Source organism: Lathamus discolor, chromosome 6 (genome assembly GCF_037157495.1).
Source record: "Lathamus discolor isolate bLatDis1 chromosome 6, bLatDis1.hap1, whole genome shotgun sequence".
Lineage (NCBI taxonomy): Eukaryota > Metazoa > Chordata > Aves > Psittaciformes > Psittacidae > Lathamus > Lathamus discolor.
The window spans coordinates 8,169,412-8,196,083 of record NC_088889.1 but is presented as its reverse complement, the minus strand read 5'-3'; the positions used below and the strand labels follow the sequence as shown (position 1 = coordinate 8,196,083).

Sequence of the window (26,672 nt, the reverse complement as noted above, 5' to 3'; positions counted from 1 at the left end):
TGCCATGGCGGGGCCCGGGGTGGGGCGGGGCGGCGGGGCCGGGCCGGGCCCTCCCCCGACATGGCGACGCGGGCGGGCAGGCGCCGAGCGGCGCCCGCGGGGCGTGAATAAAGGGCGGCGGGCGGGGCCGCGGCGCTCCGGGAAGCGCGGGGCCGGCGGCGGTGCCGGGTGAGCGGGGCCGGCGGCGGAGGGAGCTGGGCGGCGGAGGGAGCTGGGCGGCGGAGGGCCGGGGGCCGTCGCTGACGAGCCGCGCCCGCCATGCCCAGGACGCGGACGGGGATCCTGCGGATGGCGCTGGGCGGCGGCGGAGGCGCCGACCCGCTGCTGCCGGCGGAGGAGGACGCCGAGGGCCTGCGGGCGCCGTTCCTGCTGCGGGCGCTGCGTATCGCCGTGGTGGTGTGCCTGTACTGGTTCACCTCCATCGCCATGGTGTTCCTCAACAAGTACCTGCTGGACAGCCCCTCGCTGCGCCTCGACGCGCCCCTCTTCGTCACCTTCTTCCAGTGCGCCCTCACGGCCGCCCTCTGCATGGGCCTCAGCCTGGGGGCGGCCTGCGGGCCCCCCTGCCCGGGCCTGCCCGCCCTCCGCCTCGACCCCAAGGTGTCCCGCAGCGTGCTGCCCCTCTCCATCGTCTTCATCGGCATGGTCACCTCCAACAACCTCTGCCTCAAGCATGTCGGTGTGGCTTTCTACAACGTGGGGCGGTCCCTCACCACCGTCTTCAACGTGCTGCTCTCCTACCTGCTGCTCAAGCAGACCACCTCCCTCTATGCCCTCCTGGCCTGCGGAGTCATCATAGGTGAGGGGGGAGCGGGAGGGGGCTGCACCCACACTGCTGATGGCCTCATAGACTCGGATGGAAGTGGACTGGCTTCCCCTTGGGAAGCCATCCTGCCCTGCCTGGCAGCTTCCTGCGGTGGGGTAGCTCAGGGCTTGTGCTTTGCGCTGCCTCTGGCAACCCAGTTTGCACGTGTGGAACATCTAGGTAACTCATAAAGAAAGGCAATTACTCTTCCTTTGATCATGGCTCCCTTTTTCCTTTGAGCACTGAAACCTGTCTGCTCTCTAATGAACTTTAACTTGCCTTCCCTTTCCCGCTGCTCCCCCAAAGGCCGTAAAACAGCAGGTGCATTTCCCCCTGTTCTCAAGTGCTTGTTTAGTAACTTCTGTAACAGGCAGTGGGTGCCAGCAGAAAAGCACCAGAACAATACAATGGAGCCACCCAATTCAAAGAGGCTGAATGCATTGTGATAAAGGCTAGCCGATCAAGCCAAGCGTAAAATACCACCAGAAGATCTGGTTGTGTGGTTAGGGTGTTGGGTGGGGCATTGACTGGCTTAACGGGAACTGCTTCAAAGTGTTTCGTTCCAGAGGCATTGGTAATGCCAAAAGCTGCTTTCCTTTGGAGTGTTATTTAGATGCCAAGAATGGTGAAATGTTGACTTCAGTCCAGGTGGACATGTGTTCACTTTGGTTCTTAGACAAGCAGATGGACTTGGATGGAAATGAGACAAGAGAATCTCCTTTTCATAGAAGAGGTTCACCCAAGTGATGCCAGCAATTGACTCCAGCTAGTTTTGTGTTCAGGTATTGCCCAGGACTATGGTGTCTGCCAGCCTTATGGGGTTTCGCTAAGACTTTGACCCCTGGCTCCGTCTTTTGCAATGAGAGCATTGCTTGTATGCCTGTGACAGCACAGCCAAGCATCCTCTGTGGCCCAACACAAAGCCTTTCTTGTCTGTGCATTTGTAGTTGGGCTTGGTTTAAAGCACATTAGCCACTTTGCAGGCAACTTCACAGATGGCCTCCAACACAAAGCAGCTAATGGAAAGGCAGTGCTGTGCTCCTTCAGTAGCTCATCTCCCTTTTTATGTTTTGTTTATGATCTGGATGGGGAGAGGTATCCTTCTCTGCCCTGAAGATGCAAAGCCTGTAGCTCCTGTTCTGGAGGTGGTTAAAGAGTGCATTACCCATCAAAGTTTAATGAAGATACTGCACTCAGTTTATCCCTTGTGATCTTTTTTTTTATCGAGCTTCTTAATATTACATCTATGTGTTTACTATCTTTCCATCTTCTTTTCTGACCTATCTTTTCCTTCCCGTTAACAGCAAAGCCTGTGAGGCCTTTTTTCCTTAAACCTTGAGGGTTATTTTTTGCTATGTGTCAGTTTGCTGCCTTTTCAATTAAAAAAATATCTCCTAAAAATTACCGCTAGCCTGAGAGTAGCTTTAATTCCTGGCTCTTTGGAATAATAGCTGCTAAATTCATGCTGCCTGCTCAGTGTGGGAATCAGTCCTCTGAGACTGAATGATAGCACAGTAAATTACCCAAAATAAATCATGCTCCCAAAATTAATCTTCCCAGGACACTAGTTATGACACTTTGTGGGTTCGCTTAATAGAAAGGGGAAACCCTTAAGCCTGTCTCTGCTTGCGGTTGTGGTTGTTCAGTGTAAGGTAGGTGATGAATCGCTGACTATGTTTTGAGTCCTTCAGCAGTTGTTCAGATGGTGCCTGATTATTCATGTTTTTGGGTTGCAGGTGGCTTCTGGCTGGGTGTTGACCAGGAAGGAGCAGAGGGCACTCTGTCATGGACAGGTATATTCTTTGGGATCTTGGCAAGCCTGTGTGTCTCACTCAATGCCATCTACACCAAGAAGGTGCTGCCTGTGGTGGATGGTAGCATCTGGCGCCTGACCTTCTACAACAACGTCAATGCTTGTGTCCTGTTCTTCCCCCTCATGTTGCTACTGGGAGAGTTCCGCACCCTCTACCACTTTGACAAGCTGGGGAGCCCCAGTTTTTGGGGAATGATGATCCTGGGGGGAGTGTTTGGCTTTGCCATTGGCTATGTGACTGGACTTCAGATTAAGTTCACAAGCCCACTCACCCACAATGTATCTGGAACAGCCAAGGCCTGTGCCCAAACAGTGCTGGCTGTAATCTACTTTGAGGAGACAAAGAGCTTCTTGTGGTGGACGAGTAACTTGATGGTTCTGGGGGGCTCCTTTGCCTACACATGGGTTAAAGGGCTGGAGATGAGAAAGGTACAAGAAGATCCTAGCGTCAAAAGCAGTGAAAGAAACGAGACTGGTGTGTAGGCAGCTCCCGCACCTCCATGTCTGTGCCCGGAAAGTTACCATTTGGTGGTCCTTTCCTCCTGGGGAGAAGAAGAGCAAGGAGCAGGAAGAAAAATTACCTGCCAAGTGTACAGGGAACTGTGTCAGGAAGCAGAGCCAAAGACCTGACTGGATCAAGTTTTATCCATGGGATCTCACCCTGTATCAGAGTTGGGGAGAGCATGTGTTGTAGACAGCAATCTTTTTTGTGATCGTTTTCTAAAATGGATGTTGCTGTTGACCTACTCTGGGCAATTTGCATCTCTGGGGGAGGGTGGGCTTGTAACAGACACTCAGATGGGAGCTTTGTGTACTTGGGATTTTAGAATTAACTGAATGAATGCAGTCTGAAGCTATAAAATCCTGAACCTCCACCTAAGGAGGAGGCAGGTAGCCAGGCTGTTGTGGGTAGACTCCAGTAATCTGTTCTGCTGTAAAAGGATTGGCAACAGTCGTTCTTCTTGTTGCCCCATTCAGTGCAAGGGATGGGAAATTCCCTGTCTTCTGGTTCTGTACAAGTCCAAGCAGCAGCAGTGCCTCCAGATCTCCTTTTCAAAGAGTTTGTATCACATCCTGCTGAGGTGTATTCTGCTTTTCTCTCCACCTGGTTTCTTAGTTCAGGAAATCATGCAGAGAGTCAGGAATGGAACTTCTCATTCTCTTTGCACCATGTCCCATGAAGGGAGAGCACGCCCTCTCTAGTGGCCTTTCTCAGGGAGGAGCAAGCTTGGACTCTGCCTCTTCCAGTGCCCAGCAGGAGGGGGAAAGTCACTCTGAAGCACTTGCTTTTGTGGGGTGGGGATCCCAGTTGGTGGGGTTTACAACACTTGTCCTTTTTACTCTGTTTTGGGGGTAGGTTTGTGTTTGAAAATGGGGTTGTTATTAAGTTTGTTTCGGGGAACTTGTCCATATCTACTTTGAGTTTCCTCTGGTGTTTGCAGTTTGTCTTTGTTCCTTTTAAACACCCTGTGCAGTTTGTCTTTGTTCCTTTTAAACACCCTGCTGTGGCCAGTTCAGTGAATGCTTCAGCTGTAACATCTTTTGCTCGGCTGCATTACTCCCTTTACCTGAAACTTGCTGCCGGACAGGTACTTCTGCAGAAATATCTGCCCCGCATCTGGTCTCGTGCAAGTGCTGCTTCAGGTTATACTGTGCTGTGGTTTCTGATAACGGGTCAGCAGCAACATTCTGTACTGTTGTACCAACTTTTTAAGCCCCTTTATATTTAAAGGGTTATTTGGGTATCGATCCTGGGAGGTTGATGTGCCTGTGACATACTCCATCCGGTGGATCCTGTGTGATATGACTAACCATACCTTGCATGTGATGTCTGGCCACTCCTACAGAAGAACACTCTGATTCTGCACAGAGTATGTTCCTGTCTAATTCTGGTGGCCTCCTGTTTTCAGGTTTCATGACAACAGGTACCATCTTTTCAATGCAGGCTGCCATTTGGGGTCATAGACTCACGGAATGGTTAGGATTGGAAAGGACCTTAAGATCATGCAGTTCCAACCCCTTGCCATGAGCAGGGGCGCCTCACACTAGATCATGTCACCCAAGGCTCTGTCCAGCCTGGCCTTGAACACTGCCGAGGATGGAGCAGTTACCACTTCTTTGGGCACCCTGTGCCAGTGCCTCACCTCCCTCACAGTAAAGAACTTCTTCCTGACATCTATCCTGAGTTTCCCCTGTTTAAAAGTCCTTGAATTATTAGTTTTTTAATGGGAACGGACATTTTCACTGTTGTACCGGCCAAACCTGCCTAATAAAGCCGGGGGTCTCCGGAGCTAACGAGGGATGGGAGACACGGTTGAGCCTCTGTCGCCATGGGGATGGGGACACGGGAGACGCGGCCGCTGGGGGGCGGCAAAGTCCCTTTACGTCTCTGTCCGTCCCGGCCGTTCGCGCTGATTGGCTGAGTTAGCGTACGCCAGCTCAGCCAATCAGCGCGAAGGGGCGGAGTGGACGCGGGAGGCCGCGGCTGCAGTCGGCGGCAGTGATGGCGGCGGCCGCGCTGGGCCCGGCTCCGGCCCGATGCCGCTCGGTGCATTGGTTCCGCCGCGGGTTGCGGCTGCACGACAACCCAGCGCTGCAGGAAGCGCTGCGGGACGCCGCGTCCCTCCGCTGCATCTATATCCTGGACCCGTGGTTCGCCGCCTCCTCCGCTGTGGGCATCAACCGCTGGCGGTGAGTGGGCTGAGGTGGCTCCGGGCCCTCATGCCGCGGGTGGGGACTGAGGGGAACGGGATGGGCTGGGTGCGGGCGCGACCTGCGGTGGGGAGGGCTCCCGCGGCTGACGGAGAGCTTTCAGGGGTGTGGGCCGCAGCGGGAGCCGCGCCCTGGCCGGTCCATGTATTGCTGCCCTATGAGGGTGGTGAGACGCTGGCACAGGGTGCCCAGAGGAGCTGTGGCTGCCACATCCCTGGCAGTGCTCAAGGCCAGGTTGGACGGGGCTTGGAGCACCCTGCTCTAGTGGAAGGTGTCCCTGCCCGTGGCAGGGGTTGGAACTGGGTGAGCTTTAAGGTCCCTTCCAACACATTCTGCTGCCGATGGCGGCTTAGCTTTAGAAAATGCTCTTCCCTGAATTTAGAGGCAGGCGCAAAGGATCCTCAGACCTGCGTGGCAGCCCCGCGCCTTCTATCTGCCCTTTGGCTGCTGAGCGCGCATAGGCATGTGTGCACGCCTGCCTTCCTGCAGTCCCTCTTTGGGTTTTTTAGGGGAATACACTTTGGCTGCTGCTGGGGAAGTGGCGATGAAGCTGTTAGTACTTGAGTCACGTCTGTGCAGAGCAAAACCTCGTGTACCGGGAGGCAGTCGCATTACATAATGCTGTTGTGCCAGATCTCGGCTGTCTAAATGTTTGGAAACCCAATCCAGGAAGGGATTTTCCTCTCTAAGGCTTCCCTGCATACAAACGAAGCGGGATCTCCCCCTGCCCTCTCCTGCCCAACCAGGGGTAGCGGACAGGACAGCCACCTGGCTACAAGTGCTCTTTGAAATGTCACTGTGGCTGGGCATTCGGGAAACTAGTTGTAACTGACTGCCTCTGCTGTGCGCCACAGTTTTACCTTAAGGAATGAGGCAGTGAGGGTGATTTAAGCATTTCTAGAACCCTCATCAGAGGATGGCTTAAAAACTGTAAATGTGCAGAAATGACTACAGTGTAGATGTTCACATTACAGAAAACTCTGGATGCTCTTACAGCTTAATATGCTGGGAGCATGAAGTGATTTTTGCACAGACCAGACTTTCTACAGGCAGCAGCAGACAGAGCCTCTCAAGTGCTGCTGTTGTTGCTAACTGCCATCATTTGGAACAACCAAAGCAGTGCCCCCAGAAGATTAATTCCTGATCCATTTAATCCTTGTTTGTTTCCACCAGCATTCCACAGGGAGGGAAGCAGATCCTATTTATATTGTAGTCTTTGAACAGGTGAGCAGGTGAAGTTTTCAAGACTAAGGTTTTCTTGGAAGTGTGCCTGCTGCAGATGTCAGAAATTAGCACCACTGGCTTTAGGCAAAAACATTGCCAAGTTACTTATATTTACTGGAGTTCCACTGGTTCCTATTGAGAGCTTTGGCTTTGCTTTTCTATTTATTTTTTAATGCAGTTCCTTGCATTCAGAGGTCCATGCACCTAAAGCAACGGTTGGTGTTTTACCCAGGTCCCAGAAATGTTGAAATTCCCTTATTATTTATTCATATAGGATGAACACTTGTTTAATTTTTAGAACACCTTGGAAAGTTGCTATTCCTGTTTAATAGATGGAAAGTGGGCTGAGGGAAAGGGGGTGGTTTGTTTAGGTTACCCAGAAGTGGTTCTGAGTCTTCTGTACTGTTACAGTGGGCCCTTCTTTTCATGAGCCCCACATCCTTTCCTCCCTCAGGATGTGGAGAGGGAGCTTGTTGTATCTCAAAGCTTGCGTTTTATGTTATGGGCAGTGCAGCTGAGGAGAGAGAAAGAATCTACTTTGCAGGGCAGTTGTAGCTTAGCTTCCCTTAGCTGCATGTGGTCTTAAGGGAGCTGATGCAGATACTCATGTCTTGCAGGTCACGCTGCAGAGTGGACATGGAATGGGGGGAGGAGGTGGAGGTTGGCAGCTCACAGAGGGTTGTGAGTTTGCCAGCAGTGCCACGTGCTGTCACAGAGACTGAAGTTTTAGAGCTGGTGTCTTTTGCAGTGTTAGACAAAACAGTGACCTTATGGTGTAGATCCGGTGATGAGACTGTGAAAGCAATGATTACACATTTGATGTTTTATAGCGTAGTGGGAGACACTATTAAATGTAAAAATCACTTAAATGCTTTTTTTACAGTTTGGGGGGGGGAGGGGGAAGGGAATAGATTAGTATTTTTTGCATACTCTCTCATCTTTATGTCTTCATGGTGGAAGACAAAATGCAGTTCTGTTTGCAGCAATTCTAAGTGCAGATAAATCTTGCCTTGGGATATCCTGATGCTCAGTCTTGTGCTACTGATGAGCCAGGAGTGTGCATTTCTCTGCTGTGACATTGTGTAGTCATTGTGTAGTGAGAACTGTAAAACTTGCAGTGTTCTTGTAGTAATTCATTACTTTTTGGAGCAGTAGTGTACCGACATCTACTTCCTGAGGAAAATCCCTCCAACCCCAGAACAGAACCAATGAGAGAAAATACTGTAGGGAATTATACGGTTTATGCTTTTTGCCATGTCATTATGTGGGGAGAGCGGCTGGTGGGGGGTGCTGCCAGCTCTGAGAGAGAACATGGGAAGGGGGTTGCAGGAAAAAGGAAATCCTGGAAATCTGCATGTGTGCAAGCAGAACATGCACATGAATGGCTGGGAGCTGGCTGGTGCTGCAGCCTCATAGCAGTCAGTAGACACCAGGATGAACATGAATTATTGTTCTGTTTCTTGTCCTAACTTCCAATTTGAATGGTAATGCAGATTTGCTGGAGTTCCGTGCAGACTCCCCTCTTTTGTCTTTACACTAACTGCTCTTGTTTCTCCTCTGCAGATTTCTGCTCCAGTCTCTGGAAGATCTGGACAACAGTTTAAGGAAGCTCAACTCTCGCTTGTTTGTTGTGCGAGGGCAGCCAACAGATGTCTTCCCAAGACTCTTTAAAGTAAGAGAATAATTTTCTGGAGCATAGTGAAGAAAAACTTACGTCCTGGCGTTGTCCTTGTTTTAACTCTAATGATTTGCTAGCTGTTGGAGATCCCCTCAGCTTCTCTTTGACTGTAACTAATTCTTAATTATAACACATCTTCACTATAACAAATCTTTTCTTTAACTACAGCTATCTACAATTAGCATAAGGGTCAGGCTTGAGAGCCAGATACACTCTTGAACTCAGACTTGCAAAGAAATTTAGTAGTAGGGTATAACCTAATACTAGCATGCCTGAGCTTCTCTTTTTGGATGGTGATCTTCATCTTTGTCTCTGTAAGTCAGGTCTCACAGGGCTGCACTCCTCTATGTTGAAAGCTTCTCATACTGGGTATTTTCTTCTGCAGCTCTTAACTTTGTGAAGACTGCTGTGACAACACATCTTTACAGACAACTGAAAAAAAAATATTGATCTGTATGTGAGTTACAAATAGGGCTTTGTGTTAAAATTTCAAAATTCAGAAGCTTTTATTTTAGCTGACTTCCTTTTCTTCTTCTGTTCAAGGCTGCAGTCTGGTCAGCACAGCAGCAAAATACAGCTTGGGTCCAGGCTCTCTGCTGATGTACCATTTAGGACAATGGAATATGCAGTGACCTCAGTGGTCATTAATGTATTAGTGGGATACATTTCTGAAGTGTCACTGCTGCAGATTGTGAGAGACAGGGCTGGCCAGAGCATCTCCTTGAATATTAAGGTTCCTCCAGCGGTATCATTTTTCTCTGCCCTGCTCTAAGACTGAATTTTCCATTGTCTCTGAAGCTTTTTGACAGCATCTTTACTAGAGTGACAAAACTAAAACGGTTCATAAGAATCTTATGATTTGGGTTTGTCATGTGGACTGTACCTTACAAATGGCTGACAGAACTAGTGTCACCACAACTAGTGTCAGGTGCTATAGACCAGCTGCTGAGAAGGAGACATAAACTTAAATGTATAACCTCCTGCTGTAAATGGTTGTGATGTGTGTTTCTGTGATGTGTGTTCAGGGCAGCACTGGGGGGGGGAATTGGACTGAGCAGGTCAGAAGGGGCACTGATACTTATTTTGGCTTTGCATCTTAACACAGGACACAAACTCAAACTGTGTGCTGCTTTTAGCGTTTTCAGTGTCTGGGTTGCTTTTTGATCTGCAAGTAAGTTCTGGCTAGTAGTGGTTCATGCCCCACTTATATTAGTTTAAGGTATTCACAGGATAATTAAAATTTTGATGGAGAAAAATACTTACTTTGGTCAAACAACAAGAAGTAGTTGGCAGAATCAGAGGTTTGGAGAGATGTTTGTGGAATCCGCCAGACTTGCTTCTTGCTGCAGTCTGTTTTCTGGAGCAAGTGAGTTAATGAATATCTTGGATGTGCTGTAACAGAGAAAAGGGGGGTGTGAAGGTGTTATGCTATTATGTGGGAAAAGTATGGCTTTCATGGGGATTCAAGCCTCTTCAGAGCTGCTGCACTGAACATTGAATTAGCAGCAGCTCATGTCTTGCTGTCAGCTGTTTTGGAGAGGAGAGTTATGTCACGTGTGGTAATGCAACACTTAGACCTAACATAGTTTCTGCTCTTGCTGCCAGTAACTTGAGCTATGTTGGCAATAGCAGTTGCTGCAAAGGCACTACTGTGTGTGGATACCATGAGAATTGTGCTTGTTACCTCTGTATTAACCTTTGTAGAGGCTTTTTGTCTCCCTTCCTCTGAAAAAACATCTGTAATTTTACCTCTTCTATCAAAGAGTCATTTGTTCCCTAAAGTTTGCTCGCAGTCCCTTTGGTGGGTGTTTCTTCTACAGTTTTGCTTTGCTATAGGCTAGATACTAACAGACAAGTCAGTCATGGCTGTTCTTTTGTATATCTGCAGCAATTTACTGTCATACAACTTACTGTTTTCTGCATGGTTGTGCTGTGCTGTCACACAGAGTGGTGGGCTTCTCTAAAGTGTGGGAAATACCTGAATTTGAAGTTTTGTATTCTTACCTAAAATATCTGCTAGCCTTACATGGTTGGGGGCTTTTTAATTCCATTCCTTTCTTTCAAGACAGTAATGTGTTTTCTTCAAGACCAAAGCCATCTTTTCCAAGCCTTCCAGCTGATACTGTCTTTCTTACAAAAGAAAGAAAAGTCTAAAATAAAGCTGTTAAATCACATAGGAGCAGGGCAGGGCCTGGAACGTGTCTGTTTGACCCCTGCTCTGAGTTAAGGATGGTGTCATGCTCTTAGTTTGAAAAAGGAGTGGAGGACCTCTCTTGAAATGTGCATTCAGTACATAACTAGTTCAGTTCTCTGTCCTTCCTAATATTATTTTAGGATTGAATCTGAAAGCTTAGAAAGGAAGGGAATTTGTACAGTTTTCTGCTTCTAAATTCCCTTCCCTGTCTTTGGCATTATTTTTCAATGGTCTTTAGTGAGCTAATCACATCCGTTCTTTGTGTTTTGTGTCTGGTTCTGAAGTGGAAAAGGCTGTCCTGTGTATATAGAGGTGACTTAGACTGTCTCACTTGGAGAATGTGGTTTAGAACTTGGTTTTGTGAGGGTTTTTTAAGTGTCTCTGTAGATTTCTGGATGTGTTTGACTAAAGTGTTTGCTAAACAGATCTGTGGGCTGCTGCTCTGCTTGATGGATGTCTCAGGAGGGTCGCTGTGGAAACCATTAAACCTCTTCTCATAGGATTCATTTTCTGAGAAAAACTAGGCCATAGTCCTTGAGAGCAAACTGTGCTCTGGAAAAGCCTGAATGCTATTTTGTAAGGCTTGTTCCATGTAATCTGTGAGAGATCTGTTAAAGGCATGAAGATACAGGATAGGTGCATGGCTTGGCTGGGGTAAAATAACCCCCCAAAGGCAGAACTCTAATATAAGTCTGAATTACATTATCATACTCTACTGTGATGACCAGAAAGGTTCACTCAGTTGCCATCTTGCCACTACCTTTGTTTTTTTGCTGTTTGGGTTGGACATTGGTCGTCTACTACATGATTGCTTTAAAGAGACAGTGGAAAGAATTTAGAGTGTACTGGTGGCATTTAATGAAAGTTTCCACATAAAAATACGGTGTTTTGAGTAGAGCTTGTTCTCAGAAAGGCGTTCTCTGCAGGTGCTTGAATCCGATGGTAGGGTTACTTTTGGACAGCATGTGTAATAAAATAGGTGGTGTTAGGCTTGGGGACTGAGCTGTAACCTAAGAACATTCATAGAGAAGAATTTGAACCTCCTTTAGGTGTTTTACACCTGAGGTAGGAATTTGCATGGCTGATGTGGTGCTTGCTGGAGCTGATAAAATTGTTGACTCTTTGGTTATCTCAAGTCCAGATCGCTGGTCATCACAGGAACCTTCTCTAACCTTCCAGACTGTCCAGGAACTCTGAAACCCTCGTCTGTAATTGTGCTGGTCACAAAGAGTCTTGTTTGTCAGCTCTGTGCCTTGTGTTTCTTGCAGGAATGGGGAGTCACTCGTCTCACCTTTGAATATGACTCGGAGCCGTTCGGTAAGGAGAGAGATGCAGCTATCATCAAACTGGCCAAGGAGGCTGGCGTGGAGGTGGTGATAGAGAACTCCCACACCCTCTATGACCTGGACAGGTAAAGGGAGAGCAGGGGCAGAGGTGCTGTCTGGGCTAGGCTGGGATTGTCACATCTGTGAAGACCAGTCTTTTCATTATCCATGTTGATCACTTTCACCCTGTGTGAACCTAGAAGGTGTCAACAGGATTACTCTGCACACTTGCGCTTTTGATTAGAGCACGTTAAAATGCTGGCAGTGACGTGAATATACAGGATGGTGTTGCCTCGAGCTTATTAAACTCTCTACTTAACAGGCATTTAAGATGTGTCCTGTTGATGGCTCTCCTTGAGCATGTCCTCGCTCTGTGGACTGCTGGTTTTTGCTCTCTTTTGTTAAAGATAGTTGAGCTTTTGTCTCAAACAGGTTATGAAAGCAGGGCTGGTAACTGATGGACATGCCAGGACAGCTGGAAGGAATAGAACAAGGTAGACTGGGGCAAACTTACCATATTTTAAAACATTAATGCCTTGTCTTTGTTGTGTATTTGCTGTGGGGGAGCCTTGCCTTTATGTTGAGCTGTATATGTTTAATTATATAAAATACAATCTCCATATATCTGTAATCTCCTTAAAGGGCAAAAGACTTTCAGCTAAGACTAATGTACGCTTAACTTCAACCATGCTTCAGTACTGTTCTTACAGGTTGCTTGCCTTTTTTTTTGGGGGGGGGGGGAGGCATATGACTTGTGTCAGTAATGCTGAATGTAGATTTCCTCCTTTAACATTGCCAGTTTCCCATGGGAAGGAGCTTTGCAGTTAGCATATGCTGTGTGGAAATGCTTGTCTTTGGAGTGTGGGGGATTCTTCTTGAGCATGTCTCATGAACAGGCACTTTGCCTTGGAAGAGACCTCTTGAATGTTTATTACATCCTCACCTCTTCAGTGTCAATGCCCCTCACATCCTTCTTCATGTCATCTTTGTCTTTTCCAATGTGGATTATCCTAGTTTTCTTAAGTTTTCAGGTGGAATTTCTTTCCTAAGAAATCTTCCATATCTCTTCTAAGTTTTGTCACTTTCATACATCTGGGTGTTTCTCGAGCTGGAGAGCAGCTAGCATTCAAACTGCAGGAGCAGCATGGATTTTTGTAGTCCTATAATGTTTCCTGTCTTCTCCTAATAGTCACCAGCATTCTTTCTGTTTTTTCTGAGTGCTGTTAAACACTAAACTGTTGTCTCAGGGCTTCCTTCCAGAATAGGCATAGCTATTTGAGATTGCATAGCTGTGCATATGGAGAAACAACATGACGAACAGTGCATTTCATCTGATATTTTTGAGAGCTGGTCATGCAGTGTTCATCTTTAGCGATGCAAGATAGCTTATTGCGTCAGTAAACTTTATCAGCCGCCTCTCTTTTTCATCCCTTCACAGCTATTTTATGAATAATGTTGAGCAGCTCAAGCCCCTGCTCAGCTCTGTGTAGGGTTTCTCCTTCTGTATCTCAAAGAATTTCCTGTCTGCAGGGACCTTTTGCTTTATCCCTATTTATCAGGGTTTCTTTAATAATTTTCAGTGAGGGATCTAGTCAGATGGTTTCTGAAGATCCAAGTAGAGGTTATCAACTGAATCTGCCTTGCCCGAAGCTCAAATGTCACTACCAAATTTTGAGGCACAACTTCTTTTATCAAGGCCAAATTAACCCTCCAGCATATTGCATATACCCACGCATTCACTGATTCCATTAGTATTTTCTACCCCTCTGCCTAATGCACATACCAGAATCTCTATTGTGTCATCCCTCTGATGCCTTGAGATACTTTTTAAATCTGGAGTCATACTTGCTCTTCTTTCTTGTTGCATTCCGTTTTAAGGCAAGTGTTCCATGCAGCAGCTATTAGTTTAGGTATTTCTTGATGTCCTTTACAGCTCCTGGGTGAATGCTTGCTGCTCCTGGCAATCTGTTGCTGTTCAAGCATAGCTTTGCTTTGTAGCATTTAGAATAGAATTATAGAATCCTTTTTCTCATAGAATTAATTTCTTCCAAGCCTACCAGTCTGTGACATCTCCTGATAAATTTTCCTTAAAAAGATTCAGTTGTAACCTCCCTGAATATGTCCATAATGAATACAGATGTAAAAATAAATGCAGGGTTTTTGACGTGCTGTTACAGAGACTACTTTTTTTTTATGACTTGATCTTGTCTTGGCCCTATAAATATCCTGAGTGTCTGGAAAGGGATTTTATTTTTTAACTACTTAGGCTTTTTTTAAAAGGCTTCTCACACTTTGCTGTGAGCTGGGAGGTGGAAAGAAGCTGCTTTTGTGGTTTTTAATATAACATACCAAAGCTTGGGGTTTGTCTATCTTTATCTGGCCTTCATTTTTCTGAAGGATTTTACCTTCTATTATCTTTGCTGATGCTGTTCTCTAATTGTTTTGACTCTTGTGATCTTTCTGAAATCTTTTTGTGTGCAACTGTTGAATATTTTTTTTCCCCCTACCACCATCCTCAAACCATCTTCTTGTTGCCTGTCAGCATTTTACGTCTCGGCTTGTTCTTTTTGCTTAGCAGCCTGCCTCATTTTTATGCATTTCTCTTCTTGAATTCAAAGTTGTTGCTGCTCCTGGAAGGCTGTTTTATTGATGCAAGCTGCAGTCACAGATAGAACAGGCAGGTGATAACTAACATTTTCACTATACTTTAGCACTGCCAAAGACCAAATCATGAATTGCCTTTTGCTGTGGGTTCTTAACCAATTGTTCCTGGGTTTTTGGCAGGTGGCAGGATGTGACAGCTACCCAGCCTGTGCAGAGGCAGTTGAAGTCTCCAGTTAACTCTGACATTTCCTGGTTCTTGGCATCTCTTGAGATTTCCCAGCAGGTGGTAATACAGTTCTAATATTGTATTTCCCCTGGAAGCCTCTCACGGGGTATCTCACCTGCCAATCATTAGTCTTCTAACTCATGGTATGTGTTGTCCCTCTGCACACCCTACTGTTTTTCCTGGATAATTAGTAACCTGGTGCTAGGATCCTTCTTCTCATCTTTCTTTGATCAAGTTTTCCATAAGATTTACAGATCTGGTTTTAAACGATTTAGACTGATCTTTCACTTCGACATAAATGATCCCAGCAGTCCTTCCCTTGTCCCCTGCAGTGTATTCCCAGTATCAGCTCCTTTTAAACAGCCTGTTCAGTTAAGTTGTGAATTTGACCAGTTTTACCCAGGAAAGAAAGTAGGAAGATTACAATATGTTCCTTGTTCCACTGCCAACATAGCTGTGTGATAACCAGAGCATCTTTCCCCTCCTCTTCACCCAAACAAGAGGGATATAGAAAATCATCATCAGTGCTGAAAAATACTCCTAAGAAAATCTAGGCATTTCCAGTCAAGATTATTGATGTTCAGATTGTAGAAATCAGACAAGAAAGATAATCACTTGCGTTATCAGCTTACCAAGCTCAAAGCCTTTACTTGACAATCATTCTATCTGACAACTTCTAGCTGACAGGTTGTTTTGTCTCTTCTCTGGATCTGCCTGTTTTCTCCTCCTTGGGATCTAAAGCCTCTGTAGCCTGCTTGCTGACTGTCAGCACTGTGTTTTCTGTAATCCTGGGCAGGCCTGGGTTATTCAGGGGGCAGACGTTTAGGGCAGAAAAGAGCACTGAGGGCTTGTGTGTTTGTAGTGCGCATCAGGAGCAGCTTTTCCTCAAATATTCTAGCCTAAGGCTGAAATGGTAGTTACATATGTTTTAATAGGAGTATGTAGTAATTTAAAGGAACTGGGGAAGTGTGCAGACCTTGGAGGTTCTGCAGTTCGTAATTATAGTATGCCAAAAAACGTGGTTTATTGCCACCTAAGAAGGTTAAGTCAAACTTGTGCCTGCCAGCTCTTGTTATCCTCATGTGTCTCGCATGGTGATCTGGTGTCAGGTGTTTTTTCCCTGTGATGATACTTAGCCTGTCATCAAGTAATTTCATCTCTCCTCTGCTGATGTATGTGATGCTGTTGAAGTCGAGTTGTTTGTCCTTTACCCAGCGCCTGATGTATAGACTATCTCTTGGATATCTCTCCATCTCCTCTTTGAATCTGTAGAAATACCCCTTTTGTCTTGTATACACGTAGCCCTACACGAGCTCTCTGGAGCAAGGATTTAGATCAGAGCAATTGCATAAGCTGTGTGAATTGGTAGTGGGGCGCATTGTTGAGCAGCCTGCTTGCCGAGTGCTGGCAGCCAGCTCTTCCTCGTGCAGGGCAGCAGGAAGGAGCACGTTCAGTCCCCTGCAAGAACCCAGACCTGTCATTTACAATCAAGCTCAGGTGTCAGGGTTTTGAAGCAAGCAGCTTTCCCTAGCCCTATAGCAATTCCACTGAGGCACTGCCATGGAGATGAGAGATATAAGCTGGCACCTATGAGGTGGCACGTTCAGACTCCACAAACACTGCTGTCACAGGTAGGACTTTAGGATATCCTGTAATCCAGACTACGTTTGGTGAGGTTTTGGTTGCCTGCTTGTGTTGCCTGCTTTGGTTGCCTGTCAGTGTGACTGACAGTCAGAAAGACCCTCGTAATTTCAGGCACCAAGGTACTACCATCAGATAGTGCTGGGCAGTGTATTGCTAGTCTGGTAGCACAGCTGGTTTCATGTGTGCTCACCAGTGTTAAAAAGGTTAGGTTCTGTATCGCAGCGATTCTGGTCTTCTCTGTTCTGCTTCAGGAAAACCAGCAGAATACCTGCCACGTGTAGTCTGTGGGTTGCGCAGGGAGAGACAGATGAAATGGGAGTATTAAATCCTGGGGAAGCACCTCCCTTTTTCTGCCATCAGGGAGAGTAGTGTGAGATTGTACTGCCTGAAGTAGAAGGACAGTAGGAGGAAGGAAAGGACTGCTGACTGGGGGGCTTCCTTGGACAAATCTTTGTACAGAAGACAGTGTGCTGTGCCCATGCTGTGATTGTTTGTCTAGCCTGGCACTGAAACTGTACAGTGCACATCATAGACTGGTATAGAATCACAGACTGGTTTGTGTTGGAAGGAACTTAAAGCTCACCCACCCACTTACAACCCCCTGCCTTGGACCAGGTTGCTCCAAGCCCTGTCCAGCCTGGCCTTGAACACTGCCAGGGATGGGGCAGCCACAGCTTCTCTGGGCACCCTGTGCCAGCGGCTCAGCACCCTCACAGTGAAGATGACAGTAACCATCCCGATTGGCCTTTTCCTCCGCGTCCTTTTGTCCCGGTGTTTACAACTTATAAGCAGGAAAATGGGATGGAGCTGCAGGAGGGTTCACGTTCAGTGCTTGCAGCCGCGCTGCCTGTTCACCGGCTCCTTTCCCTTCCCTCGGCTGCCCGGAGGCGGCCCTAGGCGGAGGCCCCATCGGTGCCGGGGCGGGCTGCCGGTGCTCTCGGGGCCGGCATGTCGCTCCTCCTCGCTACACGTGCGGTGCTGGGGGCAGGGAGCGCACATGGCGTCTGCCGAGCCACTCGGCTTTAAGCCCGGCCCCTTGCATAAGCTGTTGACTGTAATGGGTGGGGAAGGCTGCTCTGCTGCAGCTCCCGTGTGAGCCGTGGGTTTGGCTGTCTCGGCTTTATGTAATGCTGGCGAGCTCTGTGCTGTCTGCTTTGCTGTTAACTCCTTCCTCTCCCTGCAGGAGACCGTGCTCAAAGGGACATCTTTCACTTACCTGGCCCAGGGGGCTTCTCAAAGATCTCTGTCCCAGGATAAATGAGACTGCATGGCACTAGCAGACTGTAGATGCTTAGTGAAATAGAGGGATGGGGAATTATGGCTGTCTTTTCCAGTAGCATGATCTGACACTGAGGAATAGCAAGAGACAGGTCTGCTCGTGACCTTCTGGCATGGGGAAGGATTTCTCTAATCGCTGGGAGAGACAAATGACGCAAACTGGGATTTGTCTCATCGGACATAGGTGGAAGGAGGGGTCGCTAAAATAGGCTGGGACTTCTCATGTCAGATGGGGGGAAGTAAGGTCAGGATCATGTTAGGACATCACAAGGTGTCAGGGGAGCAGATGCAGGTCTGGAATTTGCTTGGGGAGACAGAAACGCAGTAGTCAGACTGAGATTTCATACAGGGGTCTGATGAGGAGCTCTGGAAGAAAAATTGGAGGCTAAACCTGATGTGGCTGGAGGTGTTTTGATGTTTTTTTCCCCATGGAGATGAATTAAAATATGGGGGTTTGTTTTTTGCTGTGTTTTGAGGTTTTGGTTGGTTGGTTTTAATATCTCTTCGTGGGATGCATCGAGTGCAAGGTAGGTCTATAAGGATTTCTGTATCCAGAGTGAAAGTGGGATGGAGTTTGGCTGCCATTCCTATGTGTATTATGTGGAATGAGACTGTAATGCATATTTTGTCTCCAGAATAATCGAGCTGAATGGCCACAAGCCACCCCTCACCTACAAGCGTTTCCAGGCCATCATTAGCCGCATGGAGCTCCCGAAGAAGCCAGTGAGCACTGTAATAAGCCAGCAGATGGAGACATGTAAAGTGGACATCCAGGAGAACCATGACGATGTGTATGGGGTCCCATCCCTGGAAGAGTTGGGTATGTGTCAGAAGGCAAGGCAAGCGTTAACTGCCTGCTGAAACTGGGATCTAGTGGAACTGTTTCTGTGCCCAGGACAGCTCCAGTGTTGTCATCTGACCTGGGCTGCCTGTAGCCATAGAAGCAGCCTAATGAGTGCTGGACCTTATGAAAACAGACTGCTGTCCCTTTAGCATTGCTTTGAAACACTCTGTATCTGTCCTTATGTTCTCTGCTATACTGAGCATGTAACTGCTGCACCAGTGTCTCATGTCCTCTCCAGCTGCTTTCCTCCTATTACCATCTCTGATGCGTTGTGTAACAGACCTGAAGATGTAAACTAACTATGTACCAGGCTTAGATAATTTCATTTGGTTATTGCCAGGCAGCATCAATTTGGTTGCTTAGCAAGACAAAGGATTATGACAGAAACTTCTTTCATTCATCCTCCTATGCCTTATGCTGTATCGTTCTTGGAGGAGGACGAATAGAGATCCAGGGATGAAGAATTCAAGGCCTATGTCAGGGAATCTAAATGCAAGGGAAGAAAAGATTAATGCAGAATACTGTCTGCATGTGTGTGACTGGAGGCTCCATACCAGCTTTATAGGTATCACCTTGTACCTTAGGGCACAGTTTCAGCAGTCATGTGAAAGCAGGGGGCTTCACAACAAGAGTATCCTAAGGTTACAGTCCTGGGTAGATCTGCTTTCTTTATTGTCTGGTCTAACATGAGACTGCCTGCAACCTTACATGGCTGTGCTTGCTGCCAGGGGAGGCTCCTCTTTCAGCATAGAGCAGTGCAAGGAAACTGCATTATTGCTTTCCATTTTCATCAGTTCTTCAGCACTTCCCCAGGCTTCTCTAGCACCAGCATCCAGCAGAGTAAAAGCCTCACTAGGAGCAGCCAGACTACCTAGTGAGTTGCTGGTGTCCATGGCAAGGTATTTTGTAAGGCAGAGCTGTGGATCAGGTGTTCCTTTGCCAGCTGCTCTGGCCTTTGGAGCTGAGCCCTCTGGGTAAGTGCTGACACAGCACAGAGAGTGCTGGCTTGAGCAGGTTCTCTCCTTGACCATGTGATTTGTCTGCTATACAAGGACTACAGCAGCAGGCAAGCCGTGTTAGGCAACTGCAGTATGTAGTGTCTTGCTGTTATCATTGCTTAATTCTGTCTATACCCTATGTCAGGCATGGCTTTGAATCTTACCAAGTTCTTTCTGTCAGGCTTTCCTACGGATGGTCTTGCCCCTGCAGTTTGGCAAGGAGGGGAGACAGAAGCCTTAGCACGGTTGGATAAACACTTGGAAAGAAAGGTAATCCCTGTTATTTAAGTGGTGATCACAGCATTCACCTCTGGGAGGAGTGTTTGATGTTGTTGGAGCACTCCTGTGATCTTGTGGTGTGTGGATCAGGGAGCTCTTGGGCTTCCTCAGACCCAAAGAAGTAGATCTGTGTATTAGTTACGCTGCTGTTTGAAGCACAGAGGTTTTTTTTCTTGTTTCTGCCCCTCAGTTTCCTTTAGAGGGCTGCAAACTTGGAAACTCTTGTAAGTTGCTCAGTTCCTGCTACACACCATCTTGTTTTGTCTGTAGCTGAGGGATTAGTGCAAGTACATGCTTATAAAAGTAGGCCTTCCCCTTGTACATCAGCCTGTTAATGTGTTGTCACACTGGCTGGTATTACTTGAGCCCCTTGGTGAAATACTTACCTGTTTTCTATGGGGCACATGTTCTTGGTTATAACACACAAGGCAAACAGTTTCAAAGTAATTAAAAGATGACCCAGCTCAATTTTAAGAATTGTGTATCTTTTTAATATTGGGCGACTTGGAGCAGTTGTAGAAATCAAACTATGAATTCTTATGCTAAAAGGGGAATAAACTGTCAACAAGTGCTCTTTTGCTCCACAAAAAGGTCTGAATTTTTAAGGTGTGAAATAAGGTAGAGGTACCTAAACATAAACAACTGGGTTAGCTTGTATCCCTCTCCTAATATCCCTAGGAGCTCTCAGGGTTATTAGCTCCTGAATACAAAGCAAGCTTAATCCTTTTCTTGGCCAAAGTAACTGGTTTAGATCCTGGAGCAAAGGTCTTGCATGTCTTGAAAAGGGTGTAGGGTTTGGGGCTGCTCACTTGAGCTCTCTCCCAGCAGTAGTTGGAGGTGAATAGAAGAGACTCTGCTGTCAGACCTAAGTGGCCTCACCACCTGCACAGGGGTCTGCCCTTAGCAATGTTCCCAAAATGTGGGATTTTTTGGCTTATTTTTCCTGACTGTGTCTAGGCATGGGTTGCAAATTACGAAAGACCAAGGATGAATGCCAATTCCTTGCTGGCCAGCCCGACAGGACTCAGTCCCTACCTGCGTTTTGGCTGCTTGTCCTGCCGCTTGTTTTACTATCGTCTCTGGGAGCTGTATAAGAAGGTAAGACTAGAGGTTCATCTGGAGAGCAGCTTGGATGTGAGCATAGGTAGCATGGTGCTGGTTCCCAGGCTGTGCCAGAACAGCTGCAGAAGCTGCTGTTGCCTCCTTTGTGTTTGATTGTTGGGCTACTGTTGACACTAAAGAAGAGGCACTTGGGGGTGAGGAAAAGGGACTCTCCTGTATACAGTCAAGCAGATCTTAAATCTGCTGGTACCTTGTTCTTCAGTCTGGATTTTTGTGTCATGAGCCAAATAGAGCTTTTTCCTGTTAGTCTTGTGTCATCCAAGTCACTTGTCGGTGTACTGAGCTAAAAGCAGTACTCTTGACTATACCACCTGGGGTTTCTCGTAAAGGATGATCTGGAATTGAGCTCCTTTATGGCAATTGTTAGTAACTGACTTTGGAATTGCGTATGAATCTATGAGTGGCTTACACCTTCAATGCATGGGTGGCTTACTTTTCAGCTTAATAAAGCCAGTCCTCCCCTGTTTGCGAATACCTTGTTCCCTGCTCCACAGGTGAAGCGGAACAGCACACCACCCCTCTCTCTGTACGGACAGCTGCTGTGGAGGGAGTTTTTCTACACAGCAGCCACAAACAACCCAAAGTTTGATCGCATGGAGGGGAACCCCATCTGCATCCAAATCCCCTGGGACAGGAATCCTGAAGCCTTGGCAAAGTGGGCAGAGGGCAAGACAGGCTTCCCTTGGATCGATGCAATCATGACCCAACTGAGACAGGAAGGTTGGATCCACCATCTGGCCAGGCATGCGGTGGCCTGCTTCCTGACCAGGGGCGACCTCTGGATCAGCTGGGAGTCAGGAGTCAGGGTGAGTCTGGCATTTCCAGAGGCTTGCAGGAGTCCATATGGAAAACAAAGTCTCCCTGGCACTCTCTGCAAGGATGGGTACACAGGTATGGCTTTTGCTTTGTGTGTGGAAGAGGCTTTTGCCCTGCCAACTGCATGACTTCTTTCTGCCTTCTACCATGGGGCTCTGACACTATCAAGAGTCTCCAGTAACCATAATTAAATGTTACAGGGACACACTGGTAAATATGGTCTGGGGTACTGGGGGCTTTTTAGGTTATTCTTTTAATTTATAAAAGTTCTCTCAATCCATCTGTTTTCTTTGCAAGTTCAGTGTCACTTTATGACTGGACCTTTTTCCTCATGGAAATGGATTGTATAATCCATCACCGTGCCGGTCAGGGAATGCTCCATGACTGTGAAATCTGAGTCTAGAGTCTCTCAAGGAAAGAGGTAAAAGACCCTCCTCTTGGGCCATCTGAAGGGACAGACAGCTTGAACCTATCCAGTGCACACACAGCCCTACACAAAGTGGAGGGAGAGGTGTCTTGTCACCAAGGTGACAAAGGAGCACATAGCAGAATGTGCATCATAAGGTCAGATGCTAAAAGTGCAGTGTCTGCATGGATGTAAGTTACTGCTGAAACCTGTCCACCTCTCAGTGGCAGCGTGCTCTGTGACCTTCAGAGGGCTTCTTGCTTTGGTGTTCGTTCTTTTCAGCATCTGCCTGCTTCCCATGATTGGTGCTTTGCACTTGTTATGCCTCCTAGGTTAGGATCAATACCCACGGCTTGCTGCAACACTAGGTAGTGATTTAGTCCCTGGCTGCATGAGAGATAAGGCAGCACTTTATCAGTGTAAGCAGACAGAGCCTCCCTATGTGAAAGCATCATAAAGTGAGATCTATTGACCAGCCAACTGGCTTCAGCCAGCACATAGCCTCTTTGCTGCTGCTCTGGTTCCTAGGGGCTGTGCTCACAGCTCAGCACCTGCCATCTGAACTGGCATCTTGGGTCTTCCTGCCACAAAGTCCTGTGTGGGGAAGCTCTCAGTGCCTTTTCCTCCCCTTGCTGCAGGTATTTGATGAGCTGTTGCTGGATGCAGACTTCAGCGTGAATGCAGGCAGCTGGATGTGGCTTTCCTGCAGTGCCTTCTTCCAGCAGTTCTTCCACTGCTACTGCCCTGTGGGCTTTGGACGTCGCACAGACCCCAGTGGTGACTACGTTAAGTGAGTGATGTGTCTGGAGCTTCTCTGTTGCTTGAACTCTGAGCCTAAGTTGTTCAGTGGCTGACAGGTGTATAAGCACTTTGTGTGCATTGTGAATACTGTGTTGCTGCACTTTAAGTGATGCTTGTGCATCTTTTTACTTGTGTTGCAGGAGATACCTGCCCAAACTAAAGGGTTTCCCGTCACGCTACATCTATGAACCATGGAATGCCCCAGAGTCTGTGCAGAAGGCAGCCAAGTGCATCATTGGGGTGGACTACCCCAAACCCATGGTGAACCACGCAGAGACCAGTCGACTGAACATTGAGCGCATGAAGCAGATCTACCAGCAGCTGTCACGCTACAGAGGGCTCTGTAAGTGCCAATAATTGCAAAAGATTGTTTCTTTAATAAGAAATAAAATGCGAGGAGGAAAGGTAGCGATTTAAAATAGATATCACTGAGTGGTTTTGAGAGTTGGTGATGGCACAGCACCATCCCTGTGCCACCAATGGTCTGTTCTTCATTTGTGGGGAAAAAAACTAGGCAAAGAATGTTAAATAAATATACTTCTGGATCACTGTGTGTCTGTGGCCAGCAGTGGGTGAGCGCAGCTCTGAACTCGTCCTGCTTTGGGACATGGATGCACTGGTTGGTCATCACTAAGATGGCTCCATGTGAAAGGTTTCTCCTGCCACCATAGTTGTGTTTCTTAACTGTGATTTTCTTGCATTTCTCTAGGTTTACTGGCATCAGTCCCTTCATGTGTGGAAGATCTCAGTGGCCCAGTTACAGACTCAGCCTCAGGGCCGGGTTGCAGCACCAGTACAGGTGAGCTGGAGGTTTGTGCTTTTGAGATAGTTTCATGTTGACTTACAGGCTATGGGCAGGAGGAGGGAGAGATGCTTTTCTAATAAGAAGAGAGTGTGTAGCTAGGAATACCTAGATCACATTCACCTTCCTTTAGGCATTTTCAGAAGTCCCAGCGAGCCTTCATTTCTAAAAGGGCTGAAGAACAGTTGATTAAAGTGAACCTTTTATTGCCTGTATGGGATCATATGCAGACACTTAAGGGAGAAGTGCAGATTGCTGTAGGGCCAGTCAGGTGTAATGAAGCTGTCCTCCAGCAAAGGAGATTACTTTTGTGCTTGTTCTGAGGGACTTGATTCTGCATTTAACAAAGGTCTTTCAACAGTTTTCAAGGAGGTTGTGGCAACATGTCTGTGCTTGTACACTGCATGTTCTTTCTCCTGGCAGGTTAGGCTAGGGTGTACTCGTGAGATTTAAAGGCAGGGGAACTGTTGCAATGACTCTTCTTGCTCTACAGCAGTGAGGCTGTCGCAAGCAGACCAGGCTTCTCCAAAGCGCAAACACGAGGGAGCAGAAGAGCTGTGCACTGAAGAACTGTTCAAACGAGCCAAAGTGACAGGTCTCCCCGCTCCAGAGGTCCCTGGCAAGAGTTTATGACTGTGAGTAGTCCCCAGTGTGATCTGGCTTAAACTGCCTTGTTTTGGCAGATAGCAAGGCTCAGTCCATTTGCTCCCTGCATTTTGATGAGCAAAATGGACTTGCTTATGGAGGGAGGTGGTGGCTGACTGTATATTCCATAGCCCTGCAATTTGGCAGTGGGCTGCCCTCTGGTTGTTTTGCTTTTGCTTGACAAGCTGTTAACTCAGTTGTCCAGCAGTACCCTGTTGCTAGAACAATCACAGAGCACAGTTGTTCTTGGGTTTGCTCTAGTGAGGCTGCTTATCCTTCCACAGGGTAGGTTTGCAGCCAGGTTTGCCCATGTGGCAAGGGTACAGGCTACAGGAGGAGAGGAAGCAGGTCCAGTCATCTTCCTGAAATGCTTCCAGGAGGGAAGGAACTGGTTGCATATTCTGCCAACTTCCCAGGATGAAAAGTGAGTTTGAGGCAAATTCTCTCTTTTGCTTTTTCCTACAGCCAGCAACAAGCACCTTGCAAGTGAAGAGGGAGAGTGCTGAAGAGGTGACCAGAGGAGTAGGGACTGCTGCCATGGAGGGACTGGAACTTGTGATCCGCAACAGGAAATCTGGGGTCTCATATAAGTGTGTAATTCCAATAGCTGCCACAAAAGGGCACTGCGTTACTTGTGCTTGGGACTATTTGGCTTTCTGGTCTCCAGAGAGGCAGATTATGTCTCTTCTCAGCCATGTCCAAAATCTGACCACATTTAAGGTGGGGTGAGCCTTCTATCAGCTTGTGCAGTCCCAGGTGTATCTTTCTTTTCTGACAGTGGCTTGATGCATTGATGTAGGGAGCAGCATCTGCGCATCTCAAGTAGTGAACGTCCTTTCTCATCACTAATACTAGGCAGTGAGTGGTGCTGATTAATTCAAATTATAGTAGGAGTTGAGAAGGAAGCTGCTATAGTGTTAAAAATAGAGTACCCATCCTACGAGAGAGCAGGAGAAACTCAGGTTTTCTTTCATTAGTCTAGACTGGCAGAGATGTAAATGCTTTCTGAGTAAATCAAGGTGGTACTCATGGGATGGAAAGAAAATGAAGGACAACTGTAGCACAAGAACAAAGGGAACCAGACCGTCTGTATGCTTGAACAGCACTTAAAACTCTCCCTGCAGAAGAATCTCGCTGCTGCAACGTGGGCTGGTGTCTGGAAGGGGCAGCTTCAGAGCACTTTGACATTGGGTGGGAGGGACTCTGAGAAGAGAAATTCTTGAGAGAATAAGAACATGCCTTGATAGGAGTAAAGTAGTTTCCCAGAAGTTTGCTGGTCCAGATAATAAGGAAGCAACATCTGGGCCCCTGCACTCTAGAGCATTTCCTTCCCTGAGCGAGAGCTCCCTCAGATGGAGCAACCATGGTGTGTAGCCTGTGAGTGCCTCGTACTGATAGGGGATGTGTTACGCATCAGCTCCTTGAAGTGAGTCTTCGTCAGCTTCAGTCCCTTATCCATTCTCTGTGTCCATTCTGTTTTCTCTTTCCTGCACTGGCATCTGTGTTTCAGGTTTCTACACAGTATACTCCAGTCCCTCTTGCCCTGCACACTGCTCCTTATGGCCCTTTGCATTCGTGCTGGTGCTTTGTAGTCAAGCAGGACGATTGTGTAGCTTTCCTGGCTCTTAACCATGCACTGCTTGGCCCAGTTCTGTTACATGTCACTTCAAGACAGTGCTGGCAGAGCACCTCTACTTGCCTTCCCATCTGAGAGGGCAAGGGAGAGTAGTACTGCAGAAGAACCTGTCTTCTGGCTGTTTTAAAGAGGGAGTAGATCAAGTAGCTGGTCTTATGCAATGGGCTGCTGTTGGCACTGTTTTCATTTGCTGTCCAAAACCTTGCTTCCCTGCCTGGCACAGATAACATGGGACTATGTGAGTTGCTCAGTGAACAGCTTGGGAAGCACAGGAGTTATCTCCCTCTCTGACTGGGATAATCAGATTCCATTTTGGAGCCCATGTTTGAACCCAGAGCAGTGAGGCTGCAAATAGTGACTCAAATTTGTCTGGGAAAGCTGAAGTGGTTGAATTGGGTCTGTGAATTAACTTTATAAATAGCTGAATAACCTTTCCTTCCCACTCATCTCCCTGGGGCATTGACCCTAGATTTCTTTTTCCAAGGGAATCCATTGAGCAGATCGACCAAGTAAATACTTTACCTGCTCTTACTTTCTTCTAAACTTGTATTCATAAAGCCTGCCTGGTGGAAAAGCCAGTACTCAACAAGTTTGGTCCCCTTCACTCTGACCCAGACCTTACTCCCACTCTCTTGGGGGTAGAAAGGTGTAAAGAAATAGAGACACCCCTTCTGCGACAGAGAGAAGAAAGGGAGAAGACGTGCACTTTTTACACTTAGGTTCCAGAAGTTGTGACTTCTGTCCTTTGCAGGGCCTCATGCTTGGGCAATGGTCTGTAAATATGATTTTTTTTTTTAATATATAAATGTCTTTAACCCTC

The 26,672-nt window shown here is 47.3% G+C and overlaps 2 protein-coding genes across 3 annotated transcripts; both read left to right on the top strand.

The window, feature by feature from the left end:
* The first annotated feature begins 206 nt into the window (after positions 1-206).
* Positions 207-4,425, top strand: SLC35C1 (solute carrier family 35 member C1). The gene is made up of 2 exons (XM_065685677.1): positions 207-799; positions 2,542-4,425. The coding sequence occupies exons 1-2, from the start codon at positions 259-261 to the stop codon at positions 3,099-3,101; spliced, it is 1,101 nt and encodes a 366-aa protein (XP_065541749.1). The 5' UTR covers positions 207-258; the 3' UTR covers positions 3,102-4,425.
* A 663-nt stretch (positions 4,426-5,088) lies between these two features.
* Positions 5,089-26,672, top strand: CRY2 (cryptochrome circadian regulator 2). 2 transcript variants are annotated; one of them, XM_065684951.1, is made up of 12 exons: positions 5,089-5,309; positions 8,118-8,226; positions 11,695-11,837; positions 18,139-18,323; positions 19,527-19,615; positions 20,582-20,722; positions 21,241-21,552; positions 22,607-22,758; positions 22,910-23,112; positions 23,479-23,568; positions 24,068-24,206; positions 24,682-26,672. In XM_065684951.1, exons 1-11 carry the CDS (start codon positions 5,122-5,124, stop codon positions 24,202-24,204), a joined length of 1,749 nt encoding a protein of 582 aa, XP_065541023.1. In that variant the 5' UTR covers positions 5,089-5,121; the 3' UTR covers positions 24,205-24,206; positions 24,682-26,672. The 2 variants fall into 2 exon arrangements, with proteins under 2 accessions (XP_065541023.1, XP_065541022.1); XM_065684950.1 differs by having other exon boundaries at positions 24,065-24,206.

Excerpts from the sequence above, each read along its gene's own strand:
- SLC35C1 (XM_065685677.1), top strand. The coding sequence starts at position 259 with ATGCCCAGGACGCGGACGGGGATCCTGCGGATGGCGCTGGGCGGCGGC. Across the intron at positions 800-2,541 it reads GGCCTGCGGAGTCATCATAG|GTGGCTTCTGGCTGGGTGTT; the intron begins GTGAGGGGGGAG and ends TTTGGGTTGCAG.
- CRY2 (XM_065684950.1), top strand. The coding sequence starts at position 5,122 with ATGGCGGCGGCCGCGCTGGGCCCGGCTCCGGCCCGATGCCGCTCGGTG. Across the intron at positions 11,838-18,138 it reads ACCCTCTATGACCTGGACAG|AATAATCGAGCTGAATGGCC; the intron begins GTAAAGGGAGAG and ends TTTTGTCTCCAG. Across the intron at positions 23,113-23,478 it reads GTCACGCTACAGAGGGCTCT|GTTTACTGGCATCAGTCCCT; the intron begins GTAAGTGCCAAT and ends GCATTTCTCTAG.